The sequence below is a fragment of the Aulonocara sp. 'chitande type north' Nkhata Bay genome, linkage group LG7 (assembly GCF_057382095.1).
Source record: "Aulonocara sp. 'chitande type north' Nkhata Bay isolate Kocher_YH1m ecotype deep benthic linkage group LG7, A_spYH_male_GT1.1, whole genome shotgun sequence".
Taxonomy (NCBI): domain Eukaryota; kingdom Metazoa; phylum Chordata; class Actinopteri; order Cichliformes; family Cichlidae; genus Aulonocara; species Aulonocara sp. 'chitande type north' Nkhata Bay.
In genome coordinates this window covers 27,912,752-27,935,795 of record NC_141350.1, presented here as the reverse complement: position 1 = coordinate 27,935,795, position 23,044 = coordinate 27,912,752, and the positions used below count along the sequence as shown (strand labels likewise).

General features: G+C 38.3%; 1 protein-coding gene across 1 annotated transcript in view; it reads left to right on the top strand.

Moving 5' to 3' along the window:
* cadps2 (Ca++-dependent secretion activator 2) overlaps positions 1-21,818 on the top strand; it is a 191,475-nt gene extending 169,657 nt beyond the window's left edge. Inside the window, exons 25-27 of the mRNA XM_086299782.1 lie at positions 4,530-4,637; positions 15,582-15,686; positions 16,333-21,818. Coding sequence (XP_086155908.1) covers positions 4,530-4,637; positions 15,582-15,686; positions 16,333-16,503 — 384 coding nt within the window. The 3' untranslated portion in view covers positions 16,504-21,818. The remainder of the gene's footprint in view (positions 1-4,529; positions 4,638-15,581; positions 15,687-16,332) is intronic.
* Positions 21,819-23,044: the final 1,226 nt, after the last annotated feature.

The following is a 23,044-nucleotide window of genomic DNA, read 5'->3' as shown; positions in this document are numbered from 1 at the left end:
GATCTGTCATGGTGCTTTGTCGCCTCGCCAGAACAAAAGAAAAAGAGGTGAATGACTGTGAAAAGCCTTAAGGGGAGGAAAGGGTAAGAGAAAATTGATGTCTCAAGTGACACCAGGGGCATTTACATGTAGCCAGTGACACACATACACACTCTTAAATGTTGTACCTCATACAGGAGAACTGTACTTTATACACTTTGAACCTGTCCATATATCTGTGGTTGTGTGGCAAATGTGCATAGATGTATAGGAACCTGACTGTTTTTCTTTCATACCTAAGTCCAGACTTTATGACCAACCTGAATATTATGCTTTTGGTCTATTATGAGTCTAAGCAGTTTTGACCCACCAAGGCATACTGGTACCAAATGGCACTTTCATAGATATAAGATATCTAAAGGTGCTGTTTGATATCTGAGACTAAGTTAACGTGACCTGTCATGGCATCAAGCCAATTCACGCCAATGTATGCAGCACTGAGTGGCCTTAATATGTGTTGTTATCAACAGATATTGTTATTCACCTCAAGAGAATGTATCTTCAAGTTCAAAGCGATGTTGCTCCTGGTTTTAACATTTCAACCTGCTTATGGAACTTTGCTGCACATAACATCTGTGCTAGTAAATGAACTGACCACCACACGTGCAGTAAATCCAGGCCTTGTCATGAGATCTCCAACTCACTACCTCCAGTGGAATTTCACTTGTAAAGTTAGGAACAGCACAGCAGCACGGTGGTTAGCACTGTTGCCGCACAGCAAGAAGGTCCTGAGTTCAATTCCACCATCAGGCCGGGGTCTTTCTGTGTGGAGTTTGCATGTTCTCCCCGTGTTTGCGTGGGTTCCCTCCGGGTACTCTGGCTTCCTCCCACCGTCCAAAGACATGCAGCTTGTGGGGATAGGTTAATTGATTAATCCAAATTGCCCATAGCTGTGAATGTGAATGTGAGTGTGAATGGTTGTCTGTCCCTGTGTGTTGGCCCTGTGACAGACTGGCGACCTGTCCAGGGTGTACCCCGCCTCTCGCCCTATGACAGCTGGGACAGGCTCCAGCGCCCCCCGCGACCCTGAAAAGGATAAGCGGAAGCGAATGGATGGATGGATGGATGGAAGTTAGGAACATTTTCTGACTGTAGGGTTCTGCTAAATCGACTGGTTTTATATAGTGTTTCTCTACCATACCTGAGGACTCAAAGGCTTTATACAATTTGCTTCAGTCATCTAGTCGCACCCATGAATACAAGCACCTTTTTCTGTGTAACTGCTTTCTGTGTAACATTCACACATTCATAGAGCATTTGTCTATATCTGGCATGCAGACTGGAGTAGATGACCTGTTCAACCTTCTGATATTCAGCCACGCCATCAATAGGATTGCTAGATTATTATTGCTATCTTGATAATATGGGTCAATCCATTTAAAACTGTAAATGACCAGAAACATCAAAGGGAAGAGATAACAAATGCACTGAAAGAGGATAGGGAGAATACTAAAGCTACTTAAAAACAGGCAAATTAGGGGAAGTGAATGCAGCTGGGGAACAACAAAGGAGCAAGTAATCAGGGAAATGATACAAGGGGAAGTCAAACTGAACTCAAGGCACGAATAACTATCAAAATAAAGCAGAAAATAAAACATGGTAAGTAAAAAATAATGTTTTTTTCCTGAAATGAAGGAACTTAATACAGGAGAACTGATAAACTATGAATCACCAGAAGACATTCAAAATAAAAAAAATATTACAGCATCAGTTAGAAGCATAAGTGACAAGTTAATACTGGTCAGTATGCATCCACTATAACATGTGCCTTGAAAAAGTTATGAATCTGCAAGTCGTAAGCAATTTTTGGGACCATAGAAAAGATGTTTTTGAGACTGAGATTGGAGATCATTGCTATTGTTCAGTCTTAGGATGATACTGCACTGTGCCAGAAGGAGAACTTAACCCTATCAGAGAAGAATTTCAAATATTCTTAAACAAGGCTCTGAATTTCAAAGTATCAAAAATGAGTTTATTAGAAAACAAATATTATCAAGAAAGAATGAACCTGGTATCAAAATGTAGTTAAAAAGGAGAACTTCAAGTGATTTAACTTATGTTAATAAGTCAACTACCCAGATGTTGTTATGATTCCTGCCACCTCCACCTCTCCAGTAGGGACGATGTAGGGTCATAAAATGGGACTGTGCATCAGAGAGCCAATGCTAAAAGACACATCAAAGGTAAAGGTGGGGATGCAAGTGATATCTGACAAAACTGCATTTCTGAACTGAAATCAACAAAAACCACAGAAACAGTTGCAAAAATAGTTTTGAAATATATTTGCATCAGCATGGGCATGACCTCAAAGTGTCTGCTTGTACACATCAGAGACGATACTCATCTGAGTATCATCTTTTACACTTACCTCCCCAGTCACTCTAGTGCCTTATGAGAATTATGACAGGGTTGTCAGTCAGTGGGCTTGGGTAACTTCTTCAGGATGATTATAACACTCCATTCTCTTCTTTTCATCACACACAACAGTCCCCCTGCAGCCATGTGACCCCACTTTAACCTCTTGTGTCTGCAGGTTTTCTTCTTCAGTAGTCTGTCTGAATTACAGCTAATCGTCTCTGACTGACCCCAGTCTGTCATTCTCTGATAGACCTTTGAAACAACTGCTGAGACAGTTTTTACCAGAAGACATTCAACTTACCAGAGAGGTCACATTATCTTCTTCTAAGAGTTACCGTCAAAGTTGAGAAGCTACAATAATCTAATGACTGCTTGATTTTTTTTCTCTCTTTGGAAAATCACTTGAACAATTAATTTGTCATTTAAGTAGTTGCCAATTAATTTACTGTCAGGCAACTATTTGACGAATAAGTTAATTATTTTAGCTTTGCTGCTCGGGTGTCTGTGTGGGCGCGTGTGTTTAAAAACAGGGATGTATGCTTCATTTGCATGGACCGATGCAGACAAATCACTAAATTGTAATGTCAGGCATAACCTTGGAGGCCCTCACAACTTTGCATATTTTAAAATTATTTGAGAGAACAGTGTGACCTTGTCTGGACTTTGTCCATATTGAGGCTCTTGAAACTTTGTGATATGATTTGATGACTTTTATGCTGTCTTTGATGAAATATTACAATTATAAATATTGAGTCCATATCCAACCTGCCTGTTGACTTTAAGTGAAATCCAGAAGGTTTCTAGTTTTCTTGTGCAGCACAGAAAACAGAATGACAAGTCTCCTCTTGGGCCTAATGCACGTCAGCTCAGAAAACATGGCTGTGAAAGATGTCGAGGCAATTACTATTGGCATTACAGGTGTAATATCTCTGGACAGCATGTCCAGGGCAGGATTTTTTTTTCCTTTTTATGATTGAAGCAGCAGGTAACAGTTCCTGAGTGAAAACAATTGTTAGGCTTTGCTTGTAATTGTTGCAGAGAAAATTATTTTAGTAAATCATACACTTTTTATTCACTTCAGAATAAAGAGTACAAGCAAGAGTTTCCAGAACATCTGCGTTTGTCCACTGTGTCAGCCGATCATTTGGAAAGGCACAGACGTATAGAAGTTTTAAATGTGAGAGAAAGACTTCTTGGCTAATGTCAACAGCAGCACAGATTTGTATTACTGAAAACCTGACAATCTAAATGTATTATTCCTGGAACGTCAGTAAGCTGTATTAGCCATTAGTAGTCAGAGTATCCAGGAGAACAGTGGGATGCATGTAGTAGTGCTATTTATTAAGTTAATTAAGGGAAAGTGTTCAGTCGGGTTCAAGTCTGTGCTCTGTCGGGGCCACTCAAGAACATTCACAGAGTGGTCCAGAACCCACTCCTTTATTATCTTGGCTGTGTGTGTAGAGTTGTTGACTTGTTGGAAAATGGTCTACAGACAGTAACTTGGTCTCCATGGCTTGGTTTGTCCTCTGACATGCACTGTTAGCTATGAGACTTTACATTGCCCGGTGTCCTATATGATATATAAGTGCCTATCCAAGTCATGTCCAGTCAACTGAATTTACTACTGGTGGAATTCCAGTAAAGTTGTAAAAACATCTGACAGATGATCAGTGGAAATGGGTATTGTGTGAAGAATGTTGTGGTCGGAAAAAAAAGAATTTAATCCATTACAAGAAAAAGACTGTAAGGTGACAAAATGTGGAACAATTGAAGTGGATGCACTGTGGATCCAAAGTGACCAAACAATCAAAAGATCAGTGCATCAAGGTTTATTCACTAAGAGTATTAGCTTGCATTGCTATTTGTTTTCACGCTGACAATAGTGTTTGGATGTGTGTTCCACCTCGCTGCATTAAACACTCTACATTTCAGAATGTGTGAAGACCTCATCATGCACAACCAGCCAAGTATCTGCAGATTGCAATCTACCATTATTTTTTGAGTTATTCACATTTAATGCCAGTTATGTCTCGTTACAACTTTGTGCTAAAAATACTTTTTGTAACATTGTTTGACATTGTATTTTCATCCATGAGTTGCCCTCAGGCCTGCCTTTGTCCTGTGTCCTGCAGAAACCAAGGATGGATCTGGCTGACACTTACAGTAGTTTTGTACGACAGAACCAGGACATTCTGCACCGTGGTGTCAGTGATGAGCTCTACATTGAGACCGTATTTGATGTAAGTGCAAGTACTGTTTCCAGTTTGCTGAAATTATGCTCATATTCCTACGTTATTGTTATACATAACTTTCTTTGTTAATCTGTAATTCTGTGTGCAAAAGCCTAAAATAGCAAATTGGTCACGTAAGTACATGTAAAGAAATTCTTTTAAAAATTAGTTTTATTGTTGTGGTTTTTTGTTAGTTTTTCTTTCTTTTTCTTTTTCTTTTTACCAGGATCAGACAAATCCTCTTACTTTTTCTTCATTTAAAATCAAAATGCTCTTCTGAAAGAGTATGCTAAATGATGCAACAGTCATAGATCTATTTGCATGTGATGTAAAAATTATGTAAAAACATTTAAACTATAAATGTAGCTTTCTGTCTTGGGGACATAGTAAGTTAGGTCTAACATTCTCTTCACTATTTCACAGCCAACAGTTGTTTCAGCAAGAATGCTAACGCTTCAAGCAAATCAGCAATAATAAACACCACTCCAAGCCAACTTGACATTTACAAATTTGTTTAAATTGCATACATAGCACAAAATCATAGTGAAAGCAATATCTACAAACTTTACATTGTAAGGTCAATATCCAATAATATTCTCCAAAATTGAGCCCATTCCCTTTGGGCAAGCACTTTGTCATGTTTTAAGGTTTTAAAGGCTTTGTGTGCCATTCAGCTCTTTGCACACATGTTTCTGCTTCATGTGTCTGTTCTTTAAGCACATGCTTTACCTCTGCTGTTTTGCCTGTCTCTTAACTTTCTGTACATTCCTAAAGAAAAACAGGGTCAAGAGTGATGAATTTGTATCTTAAAAAAATCTATTTTTTATTTCTTTCAACAATTTCACTTGTGGGATCAATAAAGTATCCATCTTTCTATCAGCAGAAAATGCTTTTATTCTCTGTTCAGCTGTCACTAAATTGCTGATTTGAATTTACTCTCAGACTTTGTTTATAGAATCAGTTTTTTAATTCCTTTATGCACCTACAGTTGTAGAGCTAGACAATTTTTTATATAGGTGGAGTACTTTTTTTCCATGGCAAATTGCAGAAGGCTGAATAATACATTTTTCAAGTCAGTACTTTTGGAAATAAAACCTTATGCTCTTGAGTGTAGAAATTTTTGATGTAACATTTCCACTGGTTAAAAAATGTAGAACTGTTTCTACTTTTTTTTTTCCTCTTTTTATTGTTGACAAAGCTCCGAGATGGAGAGCCAGAGGGAAAATATTTTATGAAAATGGCAGCAGGATGTATTTCCAGTTCTATTTGTAAGTGAAGAGTCTCCTAACACACTCCATAATTGGTTGTATGAAATGTACAAAAAAGACAGAATTTTAATCTGCACCCGGGGCCCCCTTGGGCCACCACGTGTTTCTATATGGCGCCACTTACCTGATTAATTTCTTTCATTAACATGAATACTGGGAAATGGTTCCAGTTTGTTTCGGTCTGTTGTTGTTCCTGTGGGTGTGATGTTCACACTCACACCATTGGACGTAAAGCTGCTTTCAGGAGCTGTGTTGTGCTCTGATGGTTAAACCTTCTTCAAAATCAGTGTTGTGGTCAATAATTCAGAATTGAACTTCAAAACCTGCAAACAGTTGATACTCTGCTCTACCACCGGTGGCACACAGAAGTGCTCGCTTAATCACCAGTACCACCGAGAAAACATCTTATTCGTTCCAAGTTCTGTCAGCATCCAAACAGAAGTCCCAGAAAAATGAGGCAGCTTTGTGTACATGTCATTGTGGTTTGCAGGTACACAGTAAGTAAAACTAGATTCCTCAAGCTCAGTAACAGGCAGCATAAACTAATCATTTCAGTTTGTTTGATAAAGACGCACACAAGTCTGCAGCAACGTACAGGCTTAGAATTAAACCCTTAGCTTTCAGAAAAAAACGTTTATATTTTGATATTTGTTCTCCGATACTCTTTGACTATTTGTACCATTTATGACACGTTTATTATAATAACAATTTTTCCCCTGGTGATATAAAATTAACATGTGATGTATTTCATTTTACCAGTGGCAGGAGCTGCAACTTTCAAAAAGCAAAAAACATTTGCATTAATGTATCCTCAATGTAAAGATGTAAATTTGGCTAGTTCCAAAAAAGGAAGAAAAAGTGTATGTATGTATACAAGCATGCATATGCATATATATATATATATATACACACACACACACACACACACAAACGTAAACAAAACAGGCCCCAGTACCGAGCCTTGTGAGGCAATGTAATAAATGTTACTTCTGGTTTTCTAAATGTAAATGCATCTTTGTAGAGAAAAAAATGGAAAGCAGTTTTTGTTTGTTTGTTTTAAATAATGCCTCACTAACCTGACTGTGACTAAACAGGAACGTACTCATTAGAAATACTTGTAACTGCTGTGAATCCAATTTGACCACTAATTCTGGGGTTCTCAAAACATTTTATGCTCATCTTTCAAGTCAGTTTGTGGTTGATATTTTCTGTGCTTTATGTTGTTGTGTAAAATGTTTAATTACAGACAAAAAATGGATTTAATATGCACACATAAAGACATGCAAACCAAAAACCAAAAATAATTTTGAATAGTATCTGATCTGTTCATAGGAATCTTATATATACAGTAAATGCTTATAAAATCTCTACAAGCAGAGCTCACAGTCAGGTGTTTGCACACACTGATTCTCCTCTTTCGAAGCAGCAGCAGGTTGCTTAGTTCCGAAAACACTGACTGCTTCTGTTGACCTGTTTATCACTTAGAAAACATCAAGAGCTTTTGGCTTGCTCTGCTGGAGCCAAAAACACTTTCACATACCCAGCTATCCATCCGCCTAATCATCCCTCTATCCCACGCTGTCCGTTTTCATAACCTACCGCCCCCACTTGGATTTAGATTTTTAAGAATATTTTAGCAGAAAGTTGTCAAACACGCCTCAGCTCGCCATCATTAGTTAACGCGGCAACTCAGACATGGCGGTTCAGACCTTCATACACATTAGCGGCACGAAGCTGAGCGATGGATTTCTGCCACCCACCGCCTCCTCCGAGAGTTCAGAGTGTTGTGACTGAGGCTCGATCTGCACTGGACTGAATTTTGTGTGTGTGTGTGCGCGTTCGTGTTTGAAAAAGGGAGGTCGAGGAGAGTAAGTCTAATAGAGCTCAGAAGCACCCAGTCATGCGCCAAGAAGGAGGTGACAGCGGGGCCTTGAGGTTTCTCCACTCAGCCCTTCAACATGTATCTCACATACACACACACACACACATATGTGCGCACATGCATTTTGTGTGTAAACAAAGAACCAAATCCTTTGTTCGACAGCAGCATCAGACCTCCTGCCAGCAGCAATATGGGTATGCGGTTTCCTTGTTTATATAGAGCTTTGTGAGTCAAAGGCAAATTTATTTACATTTGCCACACCTTTTAAACAAAAGCTTTGTCAACACTGATGGATTTAAAGAAGAGGAAGAAAAAGGCTATGAAAGCAAAGAACACCAAAATGAAAAGATGGGGAATCAACATGAACTGTAAACACACTTAACAGTTTTTTTCCCTTTTGCTTGTGCATGCAAACATCTGTGTTTTTGTGTACAAGTGCTCATCAGGGAGCATCTGTGTGCATCACACACACACACACACACACACACACACACACACACACACACACACACACACACACAGTTCTCTGTTCTCGACTTTAGGAGGGAACAACTGACAAACCAAGGACAAACCTGGATACAGTTAAAAATTTATCTCAAAACAGGCTTAATTCAACCTCAGATTTATCCTTCAAAACAAGATAAGATGTTTGAGATTCTTTCTTTTCCCCTTATTTCTGATATTAGTTTCAGTTCAGAAAGAAAACAAAATATTAGATCATTTAATTCTTATGTGAGAAAACATAACATATATTTGTTAAGGAAAAAAGCAGAACTCAACAATTGAAACAAAAAATAGACCCAGAAATAAAACATCTCCGGCATTTTATATACAGGAGTTTACAACTTTATAACCGAGGAACATTTATTGTGCAAAAGTGTGAATATATCTCAAATGTTCAAATCTTTTTGGCACCAGAGAAGCATACACCCATTTCTTCACATAATTTTTACAAGACCAATGCATACCTACTCGTTCCCCTATCCTTCCTGTGCTTATTCCCTCCATCTGTTTTCACTCTTATCCTCTAATCATCTCAATTAAGGACCTTCTTCATTCTCAATTTCCATGATGGTTAATGCGGTTTGCAAGGAAACCAGCAGGCAGCTGATTACTCACTCTAGAAACTCGCCTCCCAGACACTCAAATATACGTTTCCTTGAATGGAGGAGGAGCAGAAAATCAGAGGGTGTCATGCAGTAATTTGAAAATCCTCAAGCATTTGTTAATAATGAGTACAAGGCTGATTAGGATACTATGTGAACTGCAGCATTTAAAAAAGATTGTGAAGGAAAAGGAGGAAGAGAAAATAATAGCAGGATAGAGAATGTGTAAAAAGTATGACAGCAAATTTTAGGAATCACATAGGAGCTGTCAGAGACGGCATAAGGACACAAGCAGACGCACATAAATGAGTTGATGCAAACTAAACTGAAGAATGATGTGCTACAATTTAGGTTAAAAAAAACACATGCTTGCAACATTTTTTTAAATTTAATTAGTCCAGAATAATAGAGGAAAAAACAGCGTAAATAGTCTGAGCTGCAGAGAATAAGCCAACAGGAATTGCAAATTATTGTAAATGCATTTAGCTGTGAGGCAAAGCAGCCATACATCAGTGGTGTGCAGATGTGTGTTAACATGTTAGCAGTCACCAGCAGCACGCGGTGACTTTTACAGAAAGGCAGTCAGCACATATAAAACTGTATTTTTGGAAAATTGTGCATAAAGTAAAATTAATTCAATTAATCAATTTTGTTCAGCATCATATTCTATAAATCACACGTTTGTACCACAAATCTATGAAAAAAATCTGATGTTCACGAGCTCAGAAACATGGGCCTTTTTATATATTATATTGTATATTAGTAACAAAAACTCCGCTGAATTAAAAGGCTTGAGCAGTATGTACCATAGTTAACTATTAATATCTACAGGGAGAATTATGAATGAAAAATTCATCTCCTCATGCTAATTTGTGTCCATGGGGTCTCATTTGTCAGAAGTTTGATTCTAATTATTAACTCGATGCTGTAAAATCGGGGTACAGTCGTTCATCACAGCTTGGATGGCAGCAGCAGTCACGGAAAAACTTGCCTCTGTTTGGGAAGCGCAGATACAGCAGTGATTCTGAGAGGAGGCCCACAGTTTATTTTCCAAAACCAGGACTGGGCTGTTTCAAACTGACAGCGAAAAATGTTTTGCAGTAAACTGGACTAATCAACAGAAGAACCTCAGGCACCGTTGCACTTTTCTGGTAAGTTAAATGTGTGTTTGGGAACTAATCATTAATTAATGTGCTACAGCTAATTAGCTGAGACCATTGTCGGCTGTTGGGGAAAGCCGTGTTCAGTTATTGAATTTGTGCAAACAGTTGCATGTTTCTCTCTCCACATCTGTAAGAACAGTGACACCAGATTTGTTTTTTAAGTGTGGACTTCAGCAACCCGTTATTAATGGTGGATTTAATTAATGCAGGTTTAACAGAAGATGAATTACTGAGAGAATTTAAGATATTCTCACTGCATTCAGCGTTCAGCCTGTAATATCAGTTCTTGCTGATATCCGGTCAAAAACAGCAGATGTCTACAAAATAAAAGAAACAGGATTGCATGGGCTCAAATTGTGGCAATAAATATTTTGTATTTGTAAATCAGAATGCGTAGTTGTGAACTGAGTTTTGTAACGTTGTAAACCAAAATATCAGAAAAATGTATGCTCAGTAAAGCACCCCTCCGACAGCCAAACCCATGTGTTCTCTGATTGGATTGTTAAATTTGTGATTGACATGACATTGACCAATTAGCTGAAAGGAAGAAAAATTGGGTCAAAATTCATACTTGTGAGTTCAAACTCACACACAGCCAGGGAACTTTAGCGCAGAGTTTCACACGTAGTTTTTGCTTTGTATCTGTAACCAGACCTTAACAAAAAAAAGGTGTCTTGTCTAAATAATTTTTTACAAACAAATCTTTTTTACACACAAATTCTCATCTATAGATGCACAAACATAAAATTTTCAGGTATTTTGGTTTACAAGGTTACAAAACTCACAACTCTCACAACAACGCATTTGATTTACAACTACAAAATATTTATGACCACAATTTGAGCCCATACGATTGAAATAACCAAATCTAGCATTTATGTGCTAATGCCAAATGGTAGCATTTGGCATGTTAAGTCCAAATTTGTTTCATTTTTCCATTAAATTTTTAGCACTGACTCTTTGCATTTATCTATGCATTTGATACAGAGTTTGTTTTAAGTACTCTGGTTAAAACGCGATCTGAATTATTCTTATTGAGGTTCTAATTTGAGTTCACCAAGTTACATGTGCAGTACTCTGCACAGCTTACTTCCTTTGGCAGAAATAATATGAAGCATTAATGTATGTTGTCCAGTACTGAGGCAGCTGATCAGAACACCGCTGATCATGCCTCCTATGTTATGTTTGTGTTCCTGCAGTAGCACGACTGAAACTGACTGGAAACCTGCGACATCATCTTTGTCGATCTCAATTTAAAAAAAGTAGCAGCGAGTCAAAGGTAAAATATTATATTGTATAATTAATATATTGTATTGTTCTACTGTTATGCTGATGTCAGCACATCAATAGAACAATTAAACTGAAGAATGGTAAGGGAAGATTCCGAGGTGCATCAAAACAAGGTTTCAGCTTCAAGGGATAAACTTTAGAGTTGACAGTTTGTGATTATTTATTTCTCTTTGTGATTACAGGACTTGCACACTTGGATTCACACCTTGTGACAACAGAGAAATCATCCTATATTCCCACTCTTAATGCTGCATACGTATTCAATATTAGAGTAAATTTTAAATTGATCCAAAATTCAATGATGAAAAAGTATAAAGACTAAATTACCTTATTGTGCAATGTGGTCGCACAAAAGACAGACATCCATGTAAGTATAAAGAAGCATAAAAAAGTAACTCAGTTTGGTGTTTAGGAAAGCTGCTCATCTCGCCAAATTACAAGGCAACTATTGTTGTAATTAGGTGCTGTCTAAGTAAAACTGAACTGAATGTAGTAAGCTGCATGAAGAGGGCACGACATTTTCTCTGACAGCATTAAATAAAACCTGATTAAAGATAAAAGGTCTTCAATTGTATTTTCAACTGAAAACTTTAATCTGTAATTCTTTCATTCTGTGTTTTGCTAATAGTGTATTATTTCCCATGAGTGTGAGTCTTATGTTAAAATCTAAAAATGACAACATTTAATTTCTAGATAATTCTGATATTTGCAGTAACTCTGGGCCTCAGTGTAAGCGTGCAGCTGATTTCATCTGTCCTAAATATGATAACAAAAACTAAGGAGGGCTGAATCATTCAAACATATAGACTAGGAGTGTAACACAGGTGTGTAGCATCGCTAACTAGCTAGCAACAAACCTGTAGCAAAGTGTGTAAGCTTTTTATCTAACTTTTGGCCCTCTCAATGGTGAGACCAAAAAAATCATTTGCTTGAGCTGCCAGTTAAGGTGGTTGAGACATCCATGACATGTTATCGATGAAGTGGCTCAGGGATGGAGGAGAACCCTAGGCAGGCCCTCGACCTACTGGAGAAATCTCGGTTACCTCAGTAATGCCTTGGGTACCCCCTTGGAAGAGCTGGAGCTGGGGGTTGGAGGTTCGGAGGTCTGAGCATCTTTGCCTAGCTTGCTACCGACATGACCATTCTTCCAGAACCGCTTGTAAGGTCAGAAAGTGATATTGCACAAAAAGGCCTGACTGTGCTCTAATTTATCTCAAAGGTATTGTCCAAAAGTGGTGTTCAGGCCAGTCAAGTTTTCGCATGTTAAACTCACTCATCCATGGTCTTTACAACATTGTTTTGTGAACTGGTGCGCAGTCATGTTAGAACAGATGGAGGCCATCCAAACTGTTCCCACAAAGTTGGAAACATGAAATTGTCAAAAAGTTCTTGGTATGTTGAATCCTTAAGAGTTCATTTCACTGGAACTAAAGTGCCGAGCCCGACTCCTGATTATTAGTTGTTTCAAAACCTTCACAAGTTTTAAATTTGCAGCTAATCGCAGAGCCAGCCAGCCAGCCTTCATTCAGTCTGTTGGTGTCACCAGCACCAATGCTGCTCCCCAAGAAGAACCGTCATCATCTAGTCCAACAGTAATGTATACAGCAGTGCAAAATTTAGTTCTCATTTGATCAGCTTACAGTTATTTTTAAAAATTATTTAAAGATAAATTATTTTAAAAATAACTATTTAGGTCTCCCATCTTCTTGTGGTAAATCGATTGGTTCTCGTACAGTGCTTTTCTACTCCACTGCAGCACAATTTGGCAAGCTCATTTTTGCAATGTAAAATTCTTGATTAAATAAGAAGTTAATTTTCTTTTAAAAGCATATAATTTTTCACCATTTGATTACTTTCCAGATGAAAAGATAAGACTTTTAAAGAGAGAAAATGCTTTAATGCAGCCTGGGCAGAAAAATAATCAAATCAGGAACGGTGACTGAACTTAAACCCTAATTTTTAAGTTTGTATTTTGTTGCATTTCCTCGAGGCTAAGCTACTTAGACTGAGTGAAAAACTTATTACTTTGGTATAATTGGGAGCCAGGATGTAGGAGGTTACAGGTTGCTTTCACAATAGAATGAATCAAATATTTGCATGACAGCTGCGTAATCATGGATGTGTTTTGGCTTTTGTCAAGTGTGTGAAAAACCTTTGGACTGTTTTTCTCTCTTAAATGGGAAGGTAATTACAGTCCTTGCCATTGTATAGAATTAAGTCAGCGGTGATCTCTCAGAGCAGATCTGAATATACGGGTCATTACTGTGTCAGAGCAATTTCCGCAAGTATTCTTGTAAGACTGGTAACTGAATAAAGCCACCCAGTGTGTGCATTTTACCAGCAGCATTTTGAATGTTTCTGTAAGTGAGGATTGCTCTTTAGGTGAGAAAAGGTGTGTTTGATTTTCCTGCAGCTGTGGCTTGTTGGTGGAAGGTGTGAAGGAAGATCATTTAATGAACATTACAAAGAAGGAACCTGATTTTTTTCCAACTCTTTGAAGTTCAAAGCAGAGCCCTGAACTCTGTCCTCGTATTCAGGACTTCACCAGTAAATTGGTGCCTTTGAATAAATAAATGTTTTACCCTCTTTGAGTTTTGCACTTTTGTTAGCACATGTCCTTTGACCTTACATTGTGGTGTTGCTAGCTGAATTAAAGCAAGGCATTTTAGATCTGTCAACAAGCAAACGGCTAACACGTAAACGAATCTGAAGGTGAACACACAGGTATGAAAACCATAAACTGTTCTTGTTCAGAGTATCTGTAGCTAAATTAACATAGTATAGTTTTTATTAGTATCTTTTCAGGGGTTTGGCTGCAACTGAAAAGAAAAATGTTTAAAGATGCTCCTCAGAGTATTTTCTTGGCCTTATTGACTTCAAAAACAGACTTGAAAAAGCTTTCTCCAGGAATGTGCTCTACCAGTCAAAGGTCACTTTATACATACTACAAAATCCAGTACACAGATCTTCACATGGTTTATTCATTTTAATGCTGCAAAGTCATGTACGTTTGCAGTGACTTTGTAAAATGTTGCATGTTTTATAAAGTCCTGTGCGTGTTTGTACATTGACCTACAAAAATACAAGGAATTACAATAGTTCAATTGTGAAGAAACAAAGGCATGAATAATCATTTCTAATTCCGATTCAGTAGAAAGCAGGTGAGAGAGAGCCTGGAGGTGCCTGAGATGGAGGTATTCTCTGGAGAGAAGAGGAATAAAAATCAGTAGGAGCAAGGCAGAATATGTGTGTATGAATAAAAAGGAGATAGTTGGACAGGTGAACATGCAAAGAGTCGATATAGTGAAGGCAGGTGAGTTTAAACATTTGAGGTCAACCTTCCAAAGCAAGGGGCAGTACACAAGAGATGAACAGGAGATTCCAGGCAGGGTGGAACAGGTGGAGACTTACAAGATGGTAGTGAGACCTGCTATGATCTGTGGTTTGAAAATGGTGGTGACACTAACAAAAAGCTAGGAGACAGAGCTGGAGGTGGTAGAGCTGAAAATGTCAAGGTTTTCCTTGGAAGTGGTCAGCATAGAAGGGATTAGAAATGAATACATCAGAGGAACGGCCTGAGGTTGAGCAAAATTCGAAAGGTAAGGCTGAGATGGTTTGGACATTTGCAGAAAAGGGATGATGGATATATTGAACAAAGGATGCTAAATATGGAGCTGCCAAGCAGGAGATGGAGAAGAAGAAAACCACACAGAAGATTGATGGTTGTAGTGAATGATATGAAGAGGACTAGTGTGACAGAGCAGGATACTAGTGATAGGGTGAAATGGAGTCACCCCTATCAAGTCAGGCAATAACACTGAGGTAGTCATCTGATCTCAACCTAATATAGTATGTGTTTTGGTTGTTAAATACAAAAACTTGTGTTGTTCATCAGGTCTGGACTTCATGCACTCATAGAAAGCAAACGATTTTGATCCAATTTATTTAAAATTTTTCAATTACTTTTGAATCTCTGACGATCAGCACTTTGTAGAAAAATGGCTGTAATTTCTAAATACTCAAATCAATGCTTATTTTAGCCCCCTTGAAACAAAGCATTTCTGCATTTCAAAAACATCCTGATTGATTGATTTAAAATCTACTTTTGTCATTGTCCGGTGTTGAAGCAGCCAAACTGATAAATATTTAGAGCTGATAGTTTGGGCCTTCGACTTATCCCTAGCTATTGTTTTCTCTTCTCATAATTATCTTTGTCCTGTTTGGTTTGTTTCTGTTTCTTATAGCAATGGTACACTGACTCCATGAGGGCGATATGTGTTTGGCTCACTGACAGACTGGACCTGCAGCTGCACATGTATCAGCTGAAAACACTCATCAACATTGTTAAGGTAAATAAACGTGAAGTATGTAAGAGAGACCAAGCCTAACCATTTGATAGACAAAGAAGTCCATTTTTCCAAAAGGGATTGTTTGTCATTCAAAATGACCTATTGCGTTCAGCTACCACATTTTAAGCCATCTTTTCTTTTTAAAAAAAAATGGAGTGAATCACCCGAGACTGGCTCCATTCAATTAAAGGAACATCTTAGAATCTGGCTTATTTGTGCAAAAAGAGTCAGATCTGACAAAAAGGGAAAGGAAGAAATAATAAAGACATTGACGTGTCCTTGTAAGTAGCAGTGTGAAGAGGCGGGGAGACGTGAAGGGAAAAAAATGCTCAACTGTGGGCTGTTGTTGCTTCCAGCTCTCTTTGTCTTTTCATTGGTTGCTAATATACAGAGTTTAACTTGAAAGCAATGAGACAATGAATTATAATAGCCCTCATGTAAGGTGCAAACATTATTCCTTGCATGCTATCGTCTGTCGCCCTGGTATGGCACATAAAAGACTGCACGTCCTTGGGCCTCAGTCTTCCTGTTTTTGTCCTTTCGAACAGTGAATGGCACACACCTTATCCTGCTTAATACATTCCAGAGATGGTTTCTGAATTTTTTTTCTATTCCTTCTCTTTTTATCTTCTTCTCACCTCAACAGAAGACCTATCATGACTTCAGGTTGCAGGGAGTCCAGGACAGCACACTGAACATCAAAAGCTATGAAACCATCTACAACAGGCTGACGATGGAGGAGGCTACTGTGGCTGTCAAGGCAGGTGATGGCCTACGGGGCATCAGCACGAGAGACAGTGATGTAGAGGATGACTAAACACACATCTGCACACAACCGGTTACTGCTTGATTATCACCCTTTGTAATGGACATTCAATTGCAGTCTGTGACACACTACTACGCTTCACTAAGTAGTTCACACAAAGCTGAAAGAATAGTTAACAGATTTTTTTTTTCTTGTACTGTGGCTGAAATATTGCTGTGGTGTTTCAACAAAGACAAGTTATCAATTAGTGCTAGATTGCATTGGCCAGAGAGATGCTCTATTCTGCTGTAGTTGTTTTGCTAACAGCTCATCAACAACTGTTGACGCTCTTGGCATTCAGAAACCTCTAAGTTTTGGTTGTACATCTCCATGGTATTTTCTCCACTGTTTCAGTTCTTGTCTGATTTACAATTATATACAATTTATTTCTATAACATAGTGATGCACAACATGTGCACATATGTTAGAATTCTTGAAATCAGTAAATAAAAAGACATAAATCTAAAGTAAATGTAGTGAGATGCAGTATTTTTTTCTGAAATGTAATAAGGTACAAAAGGGGTCAAATGGGTCAAAAATTAGATGTACAAATAGACTCAAGGACAGCTGGAGTTTTCAATGGTGGTTTGAGGGAAAGTATCTCAAAATTTTTAATCCTTTTGAGTCACACCAGTTGATAACGTACCAAACTTTCTATATTAATAATTTGCAAATTTGGCATATGGAGGGGAGGGCTAAACACAAAAAATACCTAATGAGAGCTTATCATTTCCTTATAGCTAAAAATTGGTTACTGATTCCCCCGTTTCCACTACATAGCCAAGTTTGAAACTATGGAGCTTTTTAGCCACTACTGATGAACCATCCTGGTAGGTATACTTCACTGCAGGTAGCTGTACTATATAGTGTTTATATGTAATATAGAGTTTACACACATTCACACAAATATGCAATATGAGATGCTATGAGTGTTTTCCAGTCCACCTCATGATAGAGCTAACAACACAATAACCAGTCGTAGTAAAGGAGGTGAGTAGTCTTACTTCATTATAGGGGTGACTGTAGGCAAGGAGGTACAGTCACCCAATTGGAAGTATGGTGGTTCCATCCCTGGCTACTCTAGCCCAGCGGTCCCCAACCCCCGGGCCTCGGACCGGTACCGGTCCGTGAGTCGTTTGGTACCGGGCCGCGAGAGTTGAGGCTCAGGTGTGAAATGTATAGTTTTCAGGGTTTTTATCGGTTTTCAGCGTTATTTTTGTTATCGTTTTTATCCTTTTATCGGTTTTCCTGGGTCTTTTCACGTGTGTTATGAATAAATCTTCTTTTTTTCTGTACCGGTACTAGTTTTATTTTGTTGTATTTATCCGCGACACCTTAAAGGCCGTTCCGTGAAAATATTGTTGGGCATAAACCGGTCCGTGGCGCAAAAAAGGTTGGGGACCGCTGCTCTAGCCTACATGCCAAAGTATCCTTGGGCAAGATACTCAACCCCAAGGTGCTCTCCGATTTTGGTCATCAGAGTATGAATGTGTGTGAATGATAGACAGAGCGCACTAATGCATTAGATGTGACTATCAGTGTTTCCCAGATTCTCTGCGGTTTGATTTATGGACATACAGCCATGCTCTGGTGCAACTTTGTATAGTAAAGCTTAGCAATTGGAGGCGCTTTCTATTATGTCTTTGCTCACAGCTGTAGCCTAACGTTGGAAATGCCCTGTACCCCAGATTAAAACAAAATGTTTGCTAGTTATTTATTCCCTTCAGCCATTTGCTGCATTATACAGTACATCCTATAATGATTCTACTTACATGTAAAAATTGCTAAGCTAATAGCTCATTTCTCCCTTCATGGTAAGTGAATGGACACATTCAACTGGTACTGAAGTAATGCATTTTTAGGGGTGTGGCTACATGTAGATGCTGACAAAGGCACATGTAGCTCGTCTTTGCTTAGGTTTCACATCAGCAAATTTAAGTTACTGATGTCTTGATGCATCATCCAGGTAAGGAAAACCCCAAAAGTTGTTTCTGTTCATCTGGACGTAGCGTTTGTAGTTGAAGATTTCATCACTCATCTAAGTGACTTCTTCAGTCTCAGCTGAATGCAGCTTTCCCCAACCTTATAAACAGTACATTTAGATAATGACTGAAACTGATCAGTGGATGTTGATCAATGGTTATGGCAATTTGTATATTAATGGTCAAGAAACTGATTTCACAGCCCAGTTTTCATCAGTAGGGTTTCAGTGGACCACTGAAATGACAATTGAACATTAACTCTCAAGTGATCAAGCTACTTAAGACTAAAATGATCAAATGGGGTCATTTCATCATTGGGAAGGTCAATTGTGTCCAAGTTTCAACCACCAGGTGATCTTGCAGCATTTTGAGGTAGTCCTTCTTGTTCCATCCGCTTTGTGCACCAGTGCCATTGTACCAGTACCACTGGCTGCAGAATAGCCCCAGAATAATGGCATGCTTCAATGCCATCATACTCTTTAGCCCCAGAGCATGCTTGACAGTTGATACAGTATATTTAATTTTGAAAGCCTCACAGTTACTCCTCCAAGTATACCTGTTATCGTTCATATCATTGTGGCCAAATAGCTCTATTTGTTTCGTCTGGCCATAAACCTTTCTCCAAAAGGCATTTGGGTTGTGCATGTGGGCAGCTGTGAATTTTAGCAAATTCCAACTGTATATTTAACGTAGCTTTCCATTGTCCTTGCCACACCAGTGAGCCAATTCCTGTTTAAAAAACAAAACAATATCATACATAATAATTTCCATGCTTAAATGCTTATAAATTATGTTGTGCAATTTAAAATGTGATTTGTAGTCATCCTTCAAGAGCCAAGCTTCAATGTTTAAAGTTCATGTCAGAAGCTCTGCTACATACTGATTTCAGTGTATTCTTCAGATCAAATGTTTGCAATAATCTGCCAGTTAATTTAACCCTCTGATCATGTTTGTGTCGGTCCTAGTCCTGGGTCTTTTACCCAGCGGTTTGAATTTTAAGATATTTCGAGTTTTTACTGTGAGTTCATGATTTGCTCTTTTGGATGTTGAGACCTAACTTATATCATAGCTCTTCATCTCTGTATCTACACCGAGTTCCAAATTATTATGCAAATTGTGTTTAAGTGTCATAAAGATTAAATAAGTTGTTTTTCAATTAAACTCATGGATGGAATTGTGTCTCAGGGATTTGTGGATCACTGAATTAATCTCGGAGACCTGTGATCATGAGTTTGACGGGTGAGCTCAATTAAAGGAAAAACCACTAAAGAAGGATGTTCCACATTATTAAGCAGACCACCATTTTCAAGCAATATAGGAAGGAAAAAGGATCTCTCTGCTGTTGCATGAAATAGTTGAATGCCTTGGACACATAATGAAAACCTTAGATATTTCACAAAAATTTAAGCGTGATCACCATAATGTTAAGAGATTTGTGGCTGAGTCAGAGCACACACGGGTTCATGCAGATAAAGGCACAATGAGGAAGGTTTCTGCCAGACAAATACTTCAGATTAAGAGCAGCTGCTAAAAGGCCATTACAAAGCAGCAAACACATATTTGAATCTGCTGGTGCCTCTGGAGCCCTGCAAACATCAAGGTGTAGGATCCTCCAGAGACTTGCAGTTGTGCATAAACCACCCCTAACTAATGCTCACAAGCAGAAACAGCTGCAGTGGGCCCAGAACTACATGAAGACTAATTTTCAAACATTCTTGTTAACTGATGAGTGCCGTGCAACCCTGGATGGTCAAGATGGATGCAGTGGTGGATGGTTGGTGGACAGCCACCATGTCCCAACAAAGCTGCATCGTCAGCAAAGAGGGGGTGGAGTCATTTTTTGAGCCGGAATCACAGAGAGAGAGCTGGTCGGCTCCTTTAGGGTCCCTGAAGGTGTCAAAAGGACCTCTGCAAAGTATGTGGAGTTTCTGACTGACCACTTTCTTCCATGGTAGAAAGAGAAGAACTGTGCCTTCTGCAACAAAATCACCTACATGCAAGACAGTGTCAAATGTCATGCTGCAAGGAATACCTGTGCATCATTGGCTGCTATCAGCATAAAAGGAGAGGAACTCATGGTGTGTTCCCCATTCTTCCCTGACTTCAATGCTCTTAAGAACCTTTGGAGCATCCTCAAACAAAAAAATATGAGGGTGGGAGGCAGTTCACATCCAGACAGCAGCTCTGGGAGGATATTCTGACATCCTGCAAAGACATTCAAGCAGACACTTTCCAAAAACTCACAAGTTCCATGGATGCAAGAATTGTGAAACTGCTATCAATAAAGGGTTCCTATGTTAATATGTAACTTGACCTGTTAAGATGCTTTTGATTGAAATGGCTTTTGATTTCACTAAAATTGATCTACTAATGCTGCAAATTCGACAAATGGCCATTTTCAATTCTCTATAACCTATAAAATGTTTTGTGTTCGTAATAATTTGGAACAGTGCATTTTAAGTTTTTTATTTTTGAAAACATACTGTTTTCATTGGGAGGTTTGTTCAGTAACATTTGAATTATACTCTAACGGTTGATGACTCGAATATTATGCCGACTGCCATTTGAATCGACTATTTAGGAAAATCAGAGAAACATATTATTTGCATAATAATTTGGAACACGGTGTAGTCCTTTCAGTATGATAGTGTTAGTCATGTCTCCATGTTTATCTCTGTCACTGTGTGAAGTTCACGTCTTAATCTTATTTTGATAGTTCCTTGTCTTGTGCGTGTTGTGTGAAGTTTTGCTTCCCCTTTTCTCGTTAGTTATTCTGTTCACCTGTCTTGTTTTGCCCAGCTGTTGCCTCCCAAATTTTCTTGTGTGCAGTTGAGTCCTAGTTGTTTTGTCCTCCCTTACATTTTTTTCCCTCAATGATTTGTGTATTTGATTAATTGTTCCTGGTTTCCATCTTGTTTGTTTTGTAAGTTCTTAAGTAATAAAGCTGGTATATTTCTGTTAAGTTTTGCTAAATTTTCCAGTTATTTTTAAATGCATGAAATATCAAAATATATATATAAAAATAGACTGAATTGACACGTAAAATGTAAGATAACATGTAAAACCTGTAACTGTGAATAACCTTAGACTCCTGGGGACGATTTGTTTAATTCCTTTTTTTTATTTTCATGCTATTTCGGCTGTACTGAGTGAATATAGCTAATATTTGCCAGAATATATGGATTTTTATTTTCTTTTATAATTGTTTTGTCAGTTCTTTAAATTGGCTTAAAATAGTTAAAGACAGAAAGACTGCTACATCCCAGCAGCCAGAGGTTGGATCCCAGAACCTACACACCATGACACAATTTGTGCACTATTGCTGATGGATGACACTCAAACTGTGGCCATGACAAACCTGCATGGGAAACACTCAGCAGCTTATGTTGACACACATGGAGGGCAGGCTTGCATAGGGACGCTCATTTTGGACAATGTTTACAGGTCAAAAAAATCTAATCAATTCAAGTCTGCAGCGTGCCACTGCAATCCCCTCTCGTCAGCAAATGTAAGGGCAGTGTGACTTTTGCACAGATGGAAAGAGAAGAGCTGGCAGCACCATGTGTGAACCTTACATGCAAAAACCACAGCCTGTCCATTTGCAGCCTCTGCCCCACCTCAGCTGGAGTCCCTCTTCTTTAAAGGGTTCAAATCCAAAAGCTATAATTAATATTTGATATATTTAAAGTGGAAAATCTTTGTGGGAAGGTGGCATTTTTCTGCTAGGTCCTTGAGTGTCAGTTTTTGTAAAAAAAATAATAATAATAAATTTGACACTGTTGAAAAAATAAAACTGCATGGATAATCATGTACTCCTTAAATGTATTTTATCAAAATCATTTTGTTGTAGTGTAGCTTTTTAAGCATACTGGTCTTTAAAGGGTTAAAATGCAAAAACGTAATTAACATTTAATATTTATTGTTCAGACTGAAGTAGTTTTAAAAGAGTTATTTAAATTGGAGAAATACAGCATTTTTTGGGGAATGTGGCTTTTTTTGTCCTATTGATTTTGAAGGATTATATAAGGGATAAAAAAAATTAATGGAAAATTGAAGGATTTTCCAGATAACAATTCATATGACTCGTTATGGAACACAAAATATTAAAGAATAAAGGGGTAAATGAGAAACAATTTTGAGTTTTAAACAGAAGTGAGGTGTGTCATGTGGGAACTCTGCAGTGCAAAGTCGAAAGTGCATAATTTTCATATCTGACAGGATATAAAGTTGCATGAAGTCCAAGTCTGTAGACCTCTGAGACTGAATTGTTCTGGGAAGGGGTAGAGAAAAACTTTCTGGAACATTGAAGGTCCCAATGAATACAGTGGCCTCCATCATCCATAAATGGAAAAAGAAGAACCAGGAATTCTTCCCAGAGCTGGCTACCTGGCCGATCTGACTGATTGGGGTAGAAAGCCGGAGAGGTGACCAAGAACCTGTTGGATCCCAATGGTGACTTTGACAGAGCTCCAGTATTGCTTTGTGGAGAAATAAGAACCCAACGTACCCTAAGCACACAGCCAAGATGACAAAGGTTTTGTTTTTTAATTGTAATAAATTTGCAAGATTTT